Source organism: Ambystoma mexicanum, chromosome 1p (assembly GCF_040938575.1).
Source record: "Ambystoma mexicanum isolate Mex_15411 chromosome 1p, UKY_AmexF1_1, whole genome shotgun sequence".
Taxonomy (NCBI): Eukaryota; Metazoa; Chordata; class Amphibia; order Caudata; family Ambystomatidae; genus Ambystoma; species Ambystoma mexicanum.
In genome coordinates, this window is record NC_090921.1 from 407,124,663 (window position 1) to 407,141,461 (window position 16,799).

General features: G+C 46.2%; 1 protein-coding gene across 1 annotated transcript in view; it reads left to right on the plus strand.

The window, feature by feature from the left end:
* TMEM38A (transmembrane protein 38A) overlaps positions 1–14,577 on the plus strand; it is a 118,774-nt gene extending 104,197 nt beyond the window's left edge. The window contains exons 4-6 of the mRNA XM_069649202.1: positions 11,303–11,390; positions 12,189–12,306; positions 13,804–14,577. Of these exons, the coding sequence (XP_069505303.1) occupies positions 11,303–11,390; positions 12,189–12,306; positions 13,804–14,040 (443 nt within the window). The 3' untranslated portion in view covers positions 14,041–14,577. The remainder of the gene's footprint in view (positions 1–11,302; positions 11,391–12,188; positions 12,307–13,803) is intronic.
* Positions 14,578–16,799: the final 2,222 nt, after the last annotated feature.

A 16,799-nucleotide genomic window follows, 5' to 3' on the forward strand; every position in this document is an offset into this window, starting at 1 on the left:
CAGACTTTGTGGGGAGGTCCATAATGGCTGCAGGTGGGTTCACGAACTTGGGGAAGCTTGGAGGGTTAATGTGTAAATTAGAGGGGAAGCTTGGCCTGCTAGTGCCACGAGTAGACACATGGCCCTATGGGGTCCAGGCTCTTCATAAGTACTTGCAGACCTGCTCATGCATGTTTTGGTGGACCAGACATGGGCCTATGTGAATCTGGAGGGATGTATGGGCTCACATATATCTGCCATGATGAGGGAAGAGGTTCTAGTGGCTCCAATGGCACTGCCCTCTGCCAAGCGGCCTGGCCAGTGGAGGACTGCCTCACACATCTTCCCCATTCTGCCCTTGTGCCATAACCCATGGGCATGGGGAAGCCTCGGTCCACAAAGATAATTTGTCACCTGTACACAGAGCCAGGCAGGGGACTTTATCACAGTGGGTACTGCTGTGGCTTGGTTCAGCAACATTGGACAAGGAATCCTGATCGGGCGCTAAGCATTTGCTTGGTGGAAAGAATCCGGTTTTGCTTGAGAACCTGAGAGAGGGTGCTGTGTGGTGGCTCAATTGTAAATGCCTGAGATTGAGGAGAATGCTGCCTGTTATCTTGGTGATAAGAGGCATAAGAACAGTAGATGGAGCTGTGTCTTGGCTCAGCAGTCAGACATTGGTGATTGCAATGCATTAGCTTGCCAGTGAGATAAATGAGTTTAGGAGAGGGTGTGGTGTGTGTATTGCTGTGGGGCGTGATAAGGAGAAGGTGTGGTGTGTGGTGTTTGCCAATAAGAAACATGAGATTGGGAGGTGTGTGTGCTTGGCAGTAAGGAGATATTGACAGGGGCTTCAGCCATTTGCTGGCTGAGACTGGGCGAGAGTAATGTGCTTTGGATCATTAGGCAGAAGGAGAAAGCTGTGTGTGGGCACGCTGGTGAGAGACATGATGTGGATAGGGTGCTAAGGTTGATTTGGGAGCTGTGTGGTGGCGGCCCATTCGGGATAGGCATGCGGTGGGGACATGGTGCTGTGTAATGATTCGCCCAATCAGGATTGGGAGCCATGCAGTAACTTGTTGGATCCATGAGACTGAATTTGATTTGATTAGCAGTTTATAGAGTGCTTGCACTCCTCATAGAAGCCTCAAGGCGCTGTGGAAAAAAGGACAGATACCTCTGGAAACTATGAAGCGCATGAGACTATGAGATGGACTATGAGATAAACAGATAGTTTGTGAGCATTTCTGCAACCCGAAGTATTCAGGAATTTGATAAAGACTGTCGAAAAGGGAATTCCAAAGACATGTGGCTTGCATGCCAATGTTCTGCTCACCATTCTCTGTTTTTTTTTTCAATCATATTTTATTGGTTTCAACTAAAACAGTATAACAGTTTCCACATTTCCATTGTTAGTACTGTCACTTTCAAACAGTAGTCACATAACTTTGGGTGGATTCCGAACAAATCGTCACCCCCACTCCTAATATTTTTCAAACATTTCTAGCATGTGTGTATCCACATCACAGTTCAAAGGAATAAAACAGAGCTCCTCCCCTCCCTCAAAACTAGATCCAGTGTGCCGGCTATCTCCTCCTTGCCCCACTCCAGTGTTCTGTACGAGGGTAGGCTCAGTTTTCGTCGCTCCTGTCCATTTCTCCAACTCCCGATCCACCCAGTTTACCCTTTTGGCTGTATCACAATCGTGGCGTTATCCTGGCAGTAAATTCGCTGCGATACCGCCAATGCAAATTGCGTTACCGCAACATTATCTGGCGCTATTAACGCTGGATCCTTAGTTGCAGGGGGTGGGTTGGTAGGTCCCCATTGCAATGGGACATTTTAGGAGCTATTTCCGCAGTGCTGTTACCGCAGCACTATTAGCGCCGCCAATGGGCTAAAAGTGCAGAGTTTTAACTGCAGCAGAAATCTGGTGGTAAATCTCCCACTTTCCACCGAAACCTGGGAATGGGCGCTGCGGTAATGAAACGGTAATAGTGTTACTGCTGCATTTGTGCCGCTCCACCCAACCCATGATGACCCCATTTGTGTCTTACATCAGGACAGTCCCTGCTCATATGCTTCGATATAAACGAGAACCATTTGACCTCAAGGTTTCTTGTGGGGTCATTGAGCATCAATTTAAGTTTTTCCATCGTAGAGATCTCTCGTGCCACATTCAACCATTTTTTTTTGGTGGCTAGTTTCACATTCTTCCAGCATTTAACAAGATTGACTCTTCCTGCTAATAGTTGGCTGTGTATCATATGGCCTAACATCTCGAACACACCGTCTCTGTGTTCCAACCCAAACAGTACCAACAGGGGGTCCATGCGCCTCTCAATGCCGTCCACCCCTTTAATCCAGGACAGCACCTCTTCCCAGTACGCGCAAACATGTCCACACGACCCCAAGAAAGGCCAGTAGGTGCCCTCCTTCTCACATCCCCTCTAGCATAGGGGGCTGGTCTTTGGATACATCCACTCGAGCCAAGCCGGAGGGTTTTGCCAGTGATGTAGCTTAAATGCATGTAACTTGTACTGTGTTGCTATAGAGATTTTGGCTACCCCTCTACACATACGGGCCCATACCTCATCGTCCACTTCCCTTCTCAGGTCCACTTGCCATTGGTCTCTTGCTTTCAACACATTCTGTGGTTCAGCTAGGAGGATGTCCGTATAAAACCTGGATATTATTCCTTTGTCCTCTCTAAGGGATATCCAGCTTCCTTCAAATGGGGTCTGCTCTCTTTTGAGGGTCGCACCCCATTTGTTAGTGCCCCTTTAAGCTGAAGATAGAAAAAGACAGAGAGAGAGGGACTATTTGTAGCAATTGCTCAAGCTCTTGAAGGTATAGAAACCTGTATCCCACCCACATCTGCCGTGCTCTTTCCAGGCCTACCTCATACCATCCCTGGAAGCGATTTGGATGGTACACGTCATCCCTAATGAGGGGGCCCCATATGCAGATTAGCGGTGAAGGCCACGTAGACAGCCATCTCGTATCAGCCTTTTCCCTCCAAAGCTCCCAGAGGACTTGGAGGACCAGGTGTTTTAGGATTCTAACTTGGTACCCATAGCTACTCTCCAAAAGTCACTGGGTGCACCACTGCATTCTCCAGATGTACCCACTGTTTAACCGTTTCAGGATCTAGGTGATCTATAATGGCCCTCAACTGTGATGCTCTAAAATAGGGGAACCCTACGCCTCCTAGATCCTTGGGAAGGACCAACATGGTATAACTAATCCAGGGTTTAGTACCCCCTAAACATTTTGGCAGCTCCTTCTTTACGTTTCCCAGGAAGTCCCTCTGGAGCATCACAGCGAGCATCTGGAAGAACTGAGGGAATTTGGGCAAAATATTAATCTTTAGGATATTCACGTGAGCCATCTAGCAAAATGTCAGTTTGGCCCATTTTTCCAAGTCTGCCTTCACCCCGCCCATAGTTCAGGGTAGTTCTCCGAGATGAGATTTCGTACGTTTCTTGGTAGGTAAACCCCAAGGTACCTAATACGCTGTTCTGCCAATATAAATCCCCTTTCAGTGATGAGCTTCATGGCTTCCAATGATGCACGTCCCAGCAGCATGACTAAGGATTTTGTATAGTTTACCTTGAAGCCCGAGTGCTGCCCATAAACCTGTATCTCCGCAGGATGTGATTTAACAATTCGCCTGGGTCTGTAATATACATCAAAATATTGTACGCGAACAGCACCAGTTTGTATTCCCTCCCACCTATATCTATTCCCCCGAATTTCCTCTCACTTCCATACTCTGGCAATCAGTGGCCCTCATTACGAGGTTGGAGGTAGCCATGCCGTTTATACCGGCATGAGTACCCCCAAACTCGGGTCCGGTACCGGGTCCCGAGAAAGTGGAATAACCGGGCCATTCCGACCTTTGCGGGCCCGGTAATTCCCTTTGCGCGGGACCCAGAGCCGGTACGTCCCCATTCCCATTTGATCACCCACAGGGCTCAATGGGAATGTGGAGAATGGTAGCAGCGGTACCGTTCATAACGGTACCGTTGCTACCATCCTGTTATGCTCACGGGTGCCGCTCTGTGTGCCTGGTCTGACCAGGCATGCAGAGCAGCACCTGCGAGCAGAACTTTTAATGTGGCGACATGGTAACAACAGCGCCGGTAGCACAACTGGTGCAGTTGTTGCCTTACCGCCACAGACGTAATGCGGCCCAGTGTCTCCATCAGGAGTGCGTACAGCAGTGGGGAGAGAGGGCATCCCTGCCGGGTCCCTCTTTACAGGGGTATTTCGCCAGAGCGGACACCATTCACCAGTGCCCTCGCCGTCGGCTTCGCGTATCCATTTCATCCAATTGCCTTCAAACCCGAATTTTAGCAAGACCTCTTCCAGGAAGGCCCAGCTGACCCTGGTGAAGGCCTTTTCAGCATTCAATGAAATAAGGACAGAGGCATCCAGTTGCTTCCCCAGTAGCAACAGTAAGTCCAGCGTCTTCCTCATGTTATCTGCGCCATTCCTATACTTGACAAACCTTACCTGGTCTGAGTGGACCGGTGTTGGGAGATAGTGATCGAGCCTGGTGGCCAAGACCTTTGTAAATATTTTGGCAACCACGTTGATCAGGGCGGTTGGCCGGTAAGCCGCACAGCTGGTGGTGTCTTTCCCGGCTTTGGGCATCAGTGTGATCAAAGCCTTGAGAAACGAGGGAGGGGTTCCCCAGTCACAAACAGATCGTTATATGATTTTACCCGGAACAGTGACAGGAAGTCAGTCCCTTGATTGCACATCGCACCTCTTACAGCTTAATCTCACTAGCTGACTTCTAGCCACGGCACAAAGCACTGGCATATATATCTAGTCCCGTACTTTTTCCACATTTTCCTCCCCCCTCCCTTCAATACAATGCCTGAATACAATGCCTGATAGAAGTCATCAAAACACTGGACTATATCCTCTGGAGGTTTACATCTCTCCCCTACCTTTCCTGCGGTTCCTCCCACCCTCCTACTCACTTTCTGGCTTTTTAGTCTATTTGTCAGGATGGTGCCTGCTTTGTCACTGTTCTCGTAGTATTGCTGTCATACCAGATGTAGTGTGTGATAGATTGTGCAGAGGATCTGCTCTCCAAGCTCAGCTTCAATGTATGTATGTCTTCCCTGACCTCTCTTCGCTTTTCAGTACAGTTGTACTCCTTATCCAACTCTCGGATCCTGCCCCTTAGATCATCTTCTAGTATAGTGTCAGCTCTTTTCTTCTGCGCCCCCTCTGCTATTATGATCCCTCTTTTTGTGGCTTTTACAGCTTCCCATACTTAGTCACTCAAACAATATCAAAGCAAGCAGTCACCAAGAACCGTGTACCGCAGGAGCCCCGTCTTTGAGAATCCCGTATCTCTCCCCAATCTATTCCGCTCAGGGTGCAGAAGCATGTTAAAATCCCCTCCTACTATTCTGTCCCCTTCAGCCCATTGATCTATAGCATGGAGTGCAGAGTCCACAAACTGGAGCTGATGTACGTTTGGAGCATAGAGTACGGTCATTGTGATCTTCTGTCCCCATAACTTCCCCTTTAGCATTAGGAGCCTACCTTCCAAATCCTTCTTTATCTGGACCTCCTCAAGTGGGAGGTTGGGGGTTACCAAAATACCCAATTCATATGAGTTGTTTTACCCCAGCAATCTTCACTCCTTACCCATTTCGTCTGAGTTTTCTGAATTAACATTATAGTCACTTTGTGCCGGGACATTTCCCTGGCTAGAAGTGACCTCTTGGTCTTCAGCCCTTTGACATTCAGGGAGCCAAGTCTAATCACCTGTCCCCTTATACTAGCCATTGGATGGGCTATGTCGCATACTTCTACGCCAAGTTTTCCATCCATGCCAGGAGACAACACTGAGCAGTACTTACACGTTGTAGTCTTAGGCACCTATTTGGTTCTAGTATTGTGTCTTCCCAGACCCACCCAACCCACCTCTCCCCATATCAACAATAACTAAAAACATAAACAACTTGGAAACAACTAGCCAATTCTGGGCAATGCTTGAGACGCCTGGACTGAACCAGGCCACTATTCATGGGCTCGTTCCCCACCGCCCCTTCCAATATATTCTTCAATAATTTCTATATGTAGCAGCTGCCCCCTATTGGTCAATACTCCCCCTCCAGATTGCAATAACACCAGCACAATCCCAGAATCTCTCAACAGTTGAGCGCTATAACCTTGTTCCCACCTCACACACCTTCTGACAAAAATGCGGTGTTCAAACCCCAGTGTGACCACATCTTCCCCCATCGTCATTTGGGTCTTCGGGACACAGGACCTGTCATTCTGAATGTACGTGTTCCCGCCTGCTTTTTCCACTTTTTCCCTATGGTGAACGAGTTACGGAAACTGTCCTGCTTCTCTTTATTGGATGACATGTCCATCGAGCGTCCCCCTGCTTGCAACTCCTCCAATAAATGAGGAATTTCTTCAGGGTCTGTTAGCCTGTAATCTGTGCCCCCATATTTGAAGAACAGTGAGAAGGGGTATCCTCATCTATATCTGCATCATCTGTCCACTAGCCACGTAGTTAGGGGTTTGCGTTGGCAGCTCGGCTCTAATGTGGCGGCCGCCAAGTCCAGAAATATCCCTACTTCGGAGCCTTCCCTTGGTGTGGACCCTTCTTTTCATACCCTGTTCAAGATGTCGACTTTATCTCTGAAAAGTGGCACGTGGCTACCACGACCTATGTAGTCGGTCAAACAAGATAGGCTTACACATGCCATCCTTACACAAAATCTGCAGGATCTGATTCACTTTATCCTCCAGCTCTGGAACAGATTTCCTGTCCTTGTGAGGCACCCCAAGGAGGCGTATATTGTTCCGTCTTTCCCGATTTCCAAGATCCTCCATCTTCATGTTGACCTCTCTTCTGGCATGTTATAACACCATCAGTCTGACATCCAGGAAGAGCTTCAGCACTTCCACAGACATGTGGTTGCTCTCCAAGGCCTCTACTTTTTCCCCTACCTTCTCGACTGTGCCACTCACCTTCAGTTTGACACTAGAATTCCCATCCTTAAGGCCTTTATCTCCTGTAAGATGTTGAAGAAATCTGATTTTGCGGCCATCTCTGCTATTTGCGCTGCTGCTTGTCGGCCTAAATCGCGCCAGTCTGCCATGTCCTTCGGGGAGAGAGGGTGGGAGTTCTCCATCCTTTCCCTTTAATGCTATGCAGGAGCTTGCATTGCAGACACCTCACCACACTCACCCCACCATCCACTGACATCACTGTACAATCACCAGATCTGAGGTGAGCCCGTTCTGATCCGATCCTCCTCCACATGTTTGTTTCGTGGGCCGCGTCCCGGGCCAATGGAGTATGGTTGTCCCCGTATCAAAGTGTGGCCTGCGCAGCTCCCCTCAGTGGTGCCATTCCCCTCCAGGGAGCATCTAGTCACACGACTCCAGGGCCTGCGCCAAGCACTGCTGCACCGCTTTTCGGTGTCATGCTCTTCAGTGTAGTGCGGAGAGGGGCAGGCACCCCGATCAGTCTCCTACTCTTCTGTCCTTTTAAGGCCCCATCTTGTGCCGCAGCCCACTCGGCACCACTCTCTCCAGCCGATTCCGGCTATGCAAGGGCTGAGGGGTGGGGTCCTCTCACTTGCCGTCCTGGGAATGGGTCCCCGCCCGTAGCCCCCATCCTCTGAGGCTCACCATGGGCGGCAGGTCCCCTGTGTCTCCGAGGCGCCGGAGTGCTCAGCAATTGCGGCAGGCAGCCAGAAAGGGGTCGCCGTTCGTCACCCAGCACGCTTACTACTAGCTCTCAGGCTATGTGGGGCGCCTGCTGGAACTTAATTGCAGAGAGTCTAGGGGAGCTCCGTGCTGTGGCTGCCACGTTGGCCACGCCCCTTACTGGTTTCCTTCTACCATTCTCTCCATAAAATCTGGGCACCAGAAGCAGGTTTGGCTCAGAAGAGCAGAGGGGTTTCGAAGGTACATAAGGGCAAAATTGCTTTTGCACTAATGTCACAAATGGCTCCTGGAATACACCAACTTTTTGAGACTGTTCAAGCGGTTTTATTTTTAGCTTTAAGCAGCGCTCTAGGGCCAACCTTCTCTCTCATCTGAAAAGCACCGCCCCCCTCTAACCCAGGCTTCCCTACTCCCAGGTTAGTATATACAGCAGAATTCACCCTATCGTCCTAAGGTGATCTAAAGGGGCTACTGGGATGTACCTTACAGATAGTCTGCCATATTTGGCCTCCTTTATTTCACGCCTACTTACTCCTCTCACTCGGGTCTTCTTTACTACTCTCATCCTTCCAATTCCACCCACCTTATTCCGTGTACTGCCTTTGCCTTTCTCCTCTGTCCCTCAGATGCCTCTCACTCACTTTATGCCTTGCCTTCACCCTTTGATGTTAGACTCCACCCTCCAATCTACTACTCCCTCCTCCACACTACTACTCCTCCCTCCACACTCCTAAATTACAACTCCTTTTTCCACACTACAACTCCCTCCTCAGCAATGCAACTCGCTTTTCCAAACTCTCACTACCACTGCAACCCGCCTCCTACTCGGACACCATTCTTTCACTCACACAAGCACTTCACATACACTCCGAACACTTCCTCGCCTATCCAAACGTGTTACCCTCTCATGCACTCTCACACCATATTGCCCCTTGCACACACTACCCAATACCTCATCTTCTCCAGAAATCACCTCCACACTCCACTTCTCCTTCCTTCCTGCTGTTGGTCTCTTGTTATTCCCCCTCCTCCTCTGACCTCACCGAACAACCCGCAACTTCAAGCTTCACGCTGTACTATTTATGCGCCCCCTCTTCCTGCCATTGGATCACTTGCTCTGGCCAATCTGGCTCTTTCTTCCCCACGCAGAAGGTGTTTCAAGCAGCCAAGATCTTAAATAATGGGTAAAGAGCTGCCTCTTTTTTATGTGCGGGTCCACCACACAATAAGATTGGCAGCCCGGGAAGTAAGCTGTCCATGTTCATGTTAGGGGGCTTGGTCTAGGCTCGCCTATAGTAAGCTCAGTCTGTACAGGGTGTTGTGCTCCTCTGTTTATTCCCTGGTGGTCTAGAGAGTTTGCAGCTTGCTGCAGGTGCTGGGGAGCATGGTTCGGCTTTGCTTACAGCCACGTGGGCAAGAAATGCTATGTGTCTCACTCTGCTGGTTCTCTGTCTCAGGTAGCAGAATGAGGGATGCTGGAGAGTTGCTCTTGCTGGGTTGGGTCCCGATCTCCGATGTCATGTGTGGCATTGGAGGGTTGCTCTGCCGCTGTTGGTTGTTGCTCCCATCTTCTACGTTGACTCTGGAATAAATAGTAACTGGCGAGCATCTTGATTTTAATGCCTGGTGTGACATAAAGGGGTACTGTAAAACACAGGCTGGTACAAGGAGGAGGCAGGAATTTAGGCTCTCAACCATCCGCTTCTGGAGTAGGACTGGCTCTAATTTCTCCCTGATAGGCTTCCCGCCCACTGGCTGAAAGGGATTGCCATCCCCTCTTGACAAGGCCAGGGTACTAGCTTTATTGGGCCCTATACATAGTACAGAGGAGCTAATTTTGCTTCATGCCGTATTTTGGCTGTGGGGGTCATTACGTCTAGACATACACGTAGGCAGCTCTCTGCTGCCAAATTCTGGTCATTTCCACGGCAAATGTACAGGCCAAAAGGTGTCGCACTCTGCAGTACAAATGAGTAAACTCCACCTGCCATGCTTGCATGGCAGACAGCATTGGCAATGGATCCCTCGTGATCGGAGGATAGCACAGGGGCAACATGCTGTTCTTGGAAGCAAGAATAACAGAGGTTTGAGTCCCTGATCCGTGCTTAGAAACCTTACTCGTGTATAAAACACATTATAAGAATAAAAAAACAATGAAATAAAAATCCCTATGGAGTGGCTGGATGTCTTGATTAGGGAAATCTAGATAGACAGCAGTACAACAGTCCCTGCTTGATGAAATTAGGGAATTGACTAGAGTAACGCAAAGAGTGAAAACAAAGTGGTGAATCCTTTTAATTGTGGTAAATACAGAGTGTTGCCACTTCATCTAACTGGCCTCGAAAGGACAAAGTGTCATCTACTAGTATCCCACAAGTTCCTAATTTCTGGATCGCTATAAGGCAATGGCCCAAAGAAGGCAGCTGGAATGACTCAGTCCAGAGCTTTTCACACACAGCAAAATCTCAGTTTTACTGGAATTTAACTTGACTATTCATACTCATCCAGGTGCAAACATCAACCATTGGAGAAATGAGAGGCAGCTTCTTCCAGCTCCTCATCCAGATGAAGGAGAACCTAGGTGTCATCTGCATAAGAATAAAAGAACATGTTGTGGTTTCTTAAAGGAAGGGCCAACGTTTGAAGATATAGATCAAAGAGAAAGGAGAATGGGACTCCATAGCATATATTGTCAGCCAAAGAGTCGAAGGTTGGGATTGCTACCATTTGTTTCCGATCATTGTGGTGGTACCATACCCATTTATGGGCAGAGTCAATGACACTGTGGTTGGCCAGTCTGACAAGCAAGACTGAATGGCCCAAGATGTTGAGGGCTGCTGAAAGACCCGACAAGGCCAGAACTGCCACAGCATTAATATTGCTAACAATGTATATAACTGCTACAACTGCTATATGATCAGCCGTGCATGATGGGGATCTAAAGTTGACTACGATTCTACAAAGTTTTGTAGCTGGGCCATGGCAAAGATCCCAGAAATTGAGCAGGGAAAGGGATAAGAGAGATGGGCTTGGGGTCTACAGAATCCAAGAAAGTATTTCTTTTAAACAGAGGTTTTACCATGACTATGTGTATGGCCTCAGGGAACATACCTCTATGAGGAGTTAATAATATGTTTAATGCTCGGTTCACTATACAATACACATTTCTTCACTAAGGTGGGAAGACGTAGGTCGCCACGTGACCCAGGTGGATGGCCGTTTGTAAGAGCCATATACGTATAATCTGAGGATATCCCACTTGATGTTGAACGTGAATCTTTTTCGAGAGGCGAGAGCTTCCGAGGAAAAAAGGGTATCCTCATCCAGAATGGTTCTAAGGAGGGTACAGTCGCTGTGCATTGCATCAGGAGATCGGAAACAGGAGCTGTGTGGTGGCTTGGTGGGGATAGGCATGAGATGGGACATGGTGCTGTGCGCAGTATCGTAGAATGTGGAATGGAAGTTGAGTGTTGGCTCTGTGGTGGGAGATAGACCTGGCTAGTAGGGTGCTGTCAGTTAGCTTGATGGTTGGAGACAAGAGAGCGATAATTGGTGTTATGTACTTGCTTTTGGTTCCATACTCTCTTTGTTTATTTTTTTACAGGCTCTGGGGTGGCGTTAATGTCTAACTTGGAGCAGTTGCTTCGGGGAGTCTGGAAACCAGAGACAAATGAAATCATGCACATGACCTTGTAAGTAAATGTTGCACAATATGCACCAACATGGGGATAAAGGAATTTTGCATAAATTGTTCCACCTGACCAGAGATTAAACCCCAATTTAAGTTCTTGCAATTTTCATGACTAACTATTTCATACGAAATAATTGATAGATGCTGATGGATCTTGAATGATAACATATAATGGGGCAAATGTTAGACTTTTGGCTGTCGGAATTTTGGGAATCTGCATGTTGGAAATAACCCAAAATGGTTCTAATGTACTTCCGCACATCCCAAATGCAATACCAATTCAGCCTCCTTTTTTGTTACTACTTTACTCTATAAGCACAAATATGACACATCCACAGTAGAATCACTGGAGGTTGCCACATCATGGTTTCAGCGGTATCCAGTCATTTCATCGACAACCAAAGTATCGACAGCCATACCATCTAAAAAAGAGCATCTAAAAAAAAAGCATCTAATGCATTTTTTTAGATGGTAAAGGGTTTAGTTTAATAAAATTTGTTTTAAAGGTTAAAAAAGGGGTTTGGGAGGGGACCCCCATCAACTTTTTTTTTATTTTTTAAATGCATTAGATGCTTTTTTTTAGATGGTATATGGTATGGCATTAGATGCTTTGGCTGTCGATGGAATGACTATAAACCGGTTTCAGCAGACTTCCACCGGGAGCATTAAGCTAATGCGCAAGAGCTTCTTAGTACTGAGCTGATGTTGAGTGTGATGTCATGCTTTTTCGTGGTTGACTTTCAATGTCCCTAAATAATTGGGAATGACCAAGACTTATTTCAGCACGTTTCTTTTCCAGCCCTACCAAGGCAAGTCTGTATGGCGCCATCCTCTTCACCTTACAGCAGTCCCACTGGCTCCCTATCTCCAAGGCCAACCTCATCTTCTTCTTCACACTCTTCATGGCCATCTCCAAGGTACGTGCAGACCACTCCTCGCCTAGCATACTGCACGACATTATAATAGAGATGAACAAATCCTTTTTTTTTCTGTTGATGCTGTTCAAATTTTCAACAAATTGAAAGTGTTCTATTTTAAAAGTTATTACTACAATTTCAATCTTAGTTGTATTAGTACCAAAAATAGACATATTTTAGCCAAAAAACAGAGCATTAGAACTGTAGCCCGCAATCTAAAAATGGTCTTTCAGTGCACCCATCACGTTCCCCCGAGGTTGAAGTATGTGTGTTATGGATGGTTGACTTATCTACATTTATTGTCCTGAGGTTGCAACAACATATTGAGTCACTAGGATTTGCTTTATGAAATCCTTTAGGCTGCCCCAATCAAGACCAGAATTTGAATTATAGGATCTGTTCCTCTCCCTGCCACACTGATGTTACATTTAATGTGACAAGGATGGACATAGTGTGGGCTTGTCACCTACCAAAACATCACCCACCAAGCCCTGTGGATAGAGATTATGGCAGCTGTTACTAGTTAGATTTCCTTAGAGCGCATATGCAAATGCAGAAAGCACTTTACCAGAATACATCAAATCAAGAGTTGCCTCCTATAGACAACCTAGATTCTAATCAATTCAAAGTAAGAGTGGAATTTAGTCTGTCTTTTATTAAACAATGAACAAAGGGGCGCACTGGTGCTCAGTATAAAATGACCATACAGTAGGGAGTCCTTAGGGACATTGTTAGGTACTGGAATGATATTGGTGCCCAGAAGAACATATTAGATCCTTAGATCCTGTTAACCTATGCATTCACTAACTCAAGCAACTGGAAACGGGAAAGAACATGAGGTTAATCCTGCCAACTTGCTGGATAGGCTTTGTGAGTGAATGAGTGTTAGTGGGTCTGCCTGTTAATGTCTGCCTTAGAGTGCTGCAGAATGGCGAGGAAGCTAGACACAAGATGATAAAAAAGCATAAAGGAACCGAGCAGTGGACATGAATAATCGTTTAACTTTGAATTTTGAACTCTTTTAGTTAAGATTTTATTTTTTAATTTTTTCTTTTTCTTGCTTTTATTCTTCTTTCTTTCTCTTCTTCTTATTCTTTCTCTTATTCTATTTCCTTTGTTAACTCATTATGTTACGATTTTCTATTTTTAATGTACAATTGTTTTGTAAATGTAATTTTTTATATCATGTGAAAAACTTATACTAAGCTATAACACATTAATAATAAATAAATAATCGTTGGTGCTTGAAAGCTTAATGGAAAAAAATTGTCCTACAAATCACTGTTTAATTTCGGATGGCCAGGTTATCTTTTGAAGCATAATCACATATTATTCTGCATAAGGAATTCCAGTGCAGTAGAGGGCCTACTTTCCCTGCTAACTCGTTTTAGGAAGATTCTCTTGAACATGCATTTAGACAATGCCACCTACCACCCGGGCTGTCTGATTTTTGTAGCTTCTTGTCTGGTTGTGAACACTGTCTGTTTGATATTGCAGGTGTTCATGACGGCCACTCACTCTCATGCCTCACCCTTCGCCCCCATTGAGGCCTTGGTGTCCCCCATTATCTTCTGCAATTATGGTGGCAGCCATGATGACCATCATCATGATGATCATGGTTCTTCCCATGACGGCTCCCATGGCGCTGCTCATCCCCCACCACAACCCGCTGCCAAGTCAAAGGAGGAACTGAACGAAAGCACAAGGAAGCGTAAAGCAAAGAAGGCAGAATGAGAAGTTACACCAACGGCGAGCAACCTAACGAAGGTACCTCTGCAGCCAACCTATCATGAAACAGAACTTAACATCAACGCCATCATTTCGTCCTATAACTTTCGACTTATTTGAATCCGAAGTGTCCTATGCCCGAGTAAGATGGAAACACTGTGAGACATTGATGCCAGAAGGAAGCCTGCATCATGTTGTATTTATTAAAATTTTAAACTTTTTTTACATTATTTATGATGCTCTGGTCTTGAGGATATTTGAAGTAAAGCCTTTCTACATAGCATTACAAATTCACAATTGACCACAATAAATATTTTCTGTGAAATATCCCCCGGTGCTCATTTTGATTTTATTCTCTACTTTGTATATTTATATGGCACTAACAGAAGTCCACTTGTATTTCTATGTATATCACATGGTCGGATGTTGAAAACACAGAGCCCAAAGGTTTTAGACTACTGAATTAAAGCAATGTGTTTGACAGCTACAGGTGTGGTACTACCTACACCTTTATAAAAAAAATAAATTACCACCAAAACCTTGTTTGCTTTAGTCTGTTTTATTGTATTTAAATATTTTCTATATCATTAATCCTACAACAAATTTCTTGTTGTGCCGTAAACATGCTAAAAAAAAGCATGAAAAACGATATGCAACAAAATCCACCACAATCCCAGCAAGCAACAAAGCACTGTTGATAAAACCACATCCAACAAAATAATGATGGAAATCAAGGTTATTTGGTCCTATATCTACATTACCAAAGGGATAACTGGAAAAGCTGGGTGATTAGACATTTCCTAAAGAACACACTCTCCTAAGCTTAACAGGACTACCTCCATTCCTGAAAAGTTACATATTTGGGTTTTGATTTTGTTTTGTAAAACAAGAGGCCTCAATCCTTCTGGACACTTTTTCCTATGCTCACCATATATTCCTCAACATCTTCGAGCTCATGTTCCAATGAGCTTAAGCCTTGCATTCATGCCACAGCTGATTTTCAATCCTTTGTATGGCGGAAAGGAGGGGCGAAATGTAGCTTGCGCAGAGGCGTTGCTAGGGGTTGGCTTAGGGGGCTATAGCCCCCAGTCTTTTGGGTGTAGCCCCGGATAGAAGCTCAGGAACTACAACCAAAGGGCCAGCTAGCCCCCAGTCCTGACAGCCTCGACATTAGCATAGCCCCGGATCTCTTCCAGACCTAGCAACACCCCTGAGCTTGCGTGTCCGCTGCCTCCCTTCCTCTATGCCATGCATATGCTCTAACATTTGCGGTGGCATGGATTTTCATGCTGACACAAATGCTGGAGATTACTATCAGGTCTGCCAGCGTTAGGCACCAGCATAAAGCAGGGAGAACCTATAGGGACCATTGTACATGCTGCTTGCCATGCTCACATTGTAACTGTTTAATTGTAACTGTGAACACTGTTTACCATGTGCGTATGGCAAGCCGCGTTCACAATTTAAAGTAAATGTTGCCTGGCATGCAAACATTATTCACTTTGCACGGCAGAGTGCAAAAGTGCACGGCAAAAGGTGGCATACATGTGTGTACGTGCTTTTTGCCATGCACATTTGTCCTCTGCCGTGCAAATAATGAAAATATGGCTGCGGGGAACTGGCTACACCTGGATGCAAACGTACCAGGTCCCGCCATCAAATTCGGTACTGGAGCAACATGAGCTCCCTTGAGTTTTTCAGCCAAATAAACTGATGTGATAAAGTGATTGCTTTTATAGATGACGCAACTCATTTGAAATAGGGTGTGGGTAGGTGGTGGTAGCCAGTGTAGATGAACACAGATGGCAATCCAACGAAGAATATAGCACCAAAACCCACTCTTGATAACACAGCAGCCAGAGTCTAATATAAACCCTAGATACTTTGTAGTCTATGCTAAAGGTTGAGCACCCCCTCAGCTCATCTGATCATTCAGATAGCCAATGATCCTGACAATTCGTAGTTCTTGTTCATTTGCAAAATAAATTAAGCCATGTTATTTTATCAGGTTTTATAACGCACCCACTTCCATTTGGATGATCTCTTGGAGCTCTGGTCAATGTGAAAAAGATGGTCGGATTTGGTTAATCCGGAGAGCAAGAAAATTCAAGGTAAATTTGCTGTTGTGTTGGTGTGCACTTTGGAAGTACCCAGTGTCACAAAGATGGCAGAATAGTGAAACCGAAGACTTGGCTTTGGAGTTCTCAACACAGTTTATTTATATATATTTTTTTTAAACTTTATTTTTGCATTTTAGTAAAACATGTGTACAAACAAGCCCAAACAGTGGGCTACCAACTTGCCGCCGTCGCCTCCCCCACGGCCGCCCTCCCACCCCCCGACAGTCCCATTACACAACAAGCTTCTATTGCTTTTGATTTACTCAGGTGTAGTTTGTGGTGGCTGATCAGGTGGCTCGGGTGGCACAGTGTTGGAGAGGAGGTGAGAGATGTCAGGCCCCAAATATCTGGGGGTCTCGCGTTGTGGGGTAGTGTCTTTATGAATTCCGTTTCTGTTTCTTGGCAAAATATGATGTCTCTCCTCCAGCTCGCTAGTGTGGGGGGTGTACCACGTCCCCACGCCATGGCTACTCTTCTACGGCAAGTACCAATAGCATGCTTACCATTTTTCTAACGCGTGAGGACAGGGGTCTCGTTAGCCCTAGGAGTGCCACTAGTGGGGAGTGCTCCACCCTCTCGCCGATTATTACGTCAGTTTCATCGAGCACATCTGACCAGAATTCGGTCACTGTTGGGCAGCTCCAC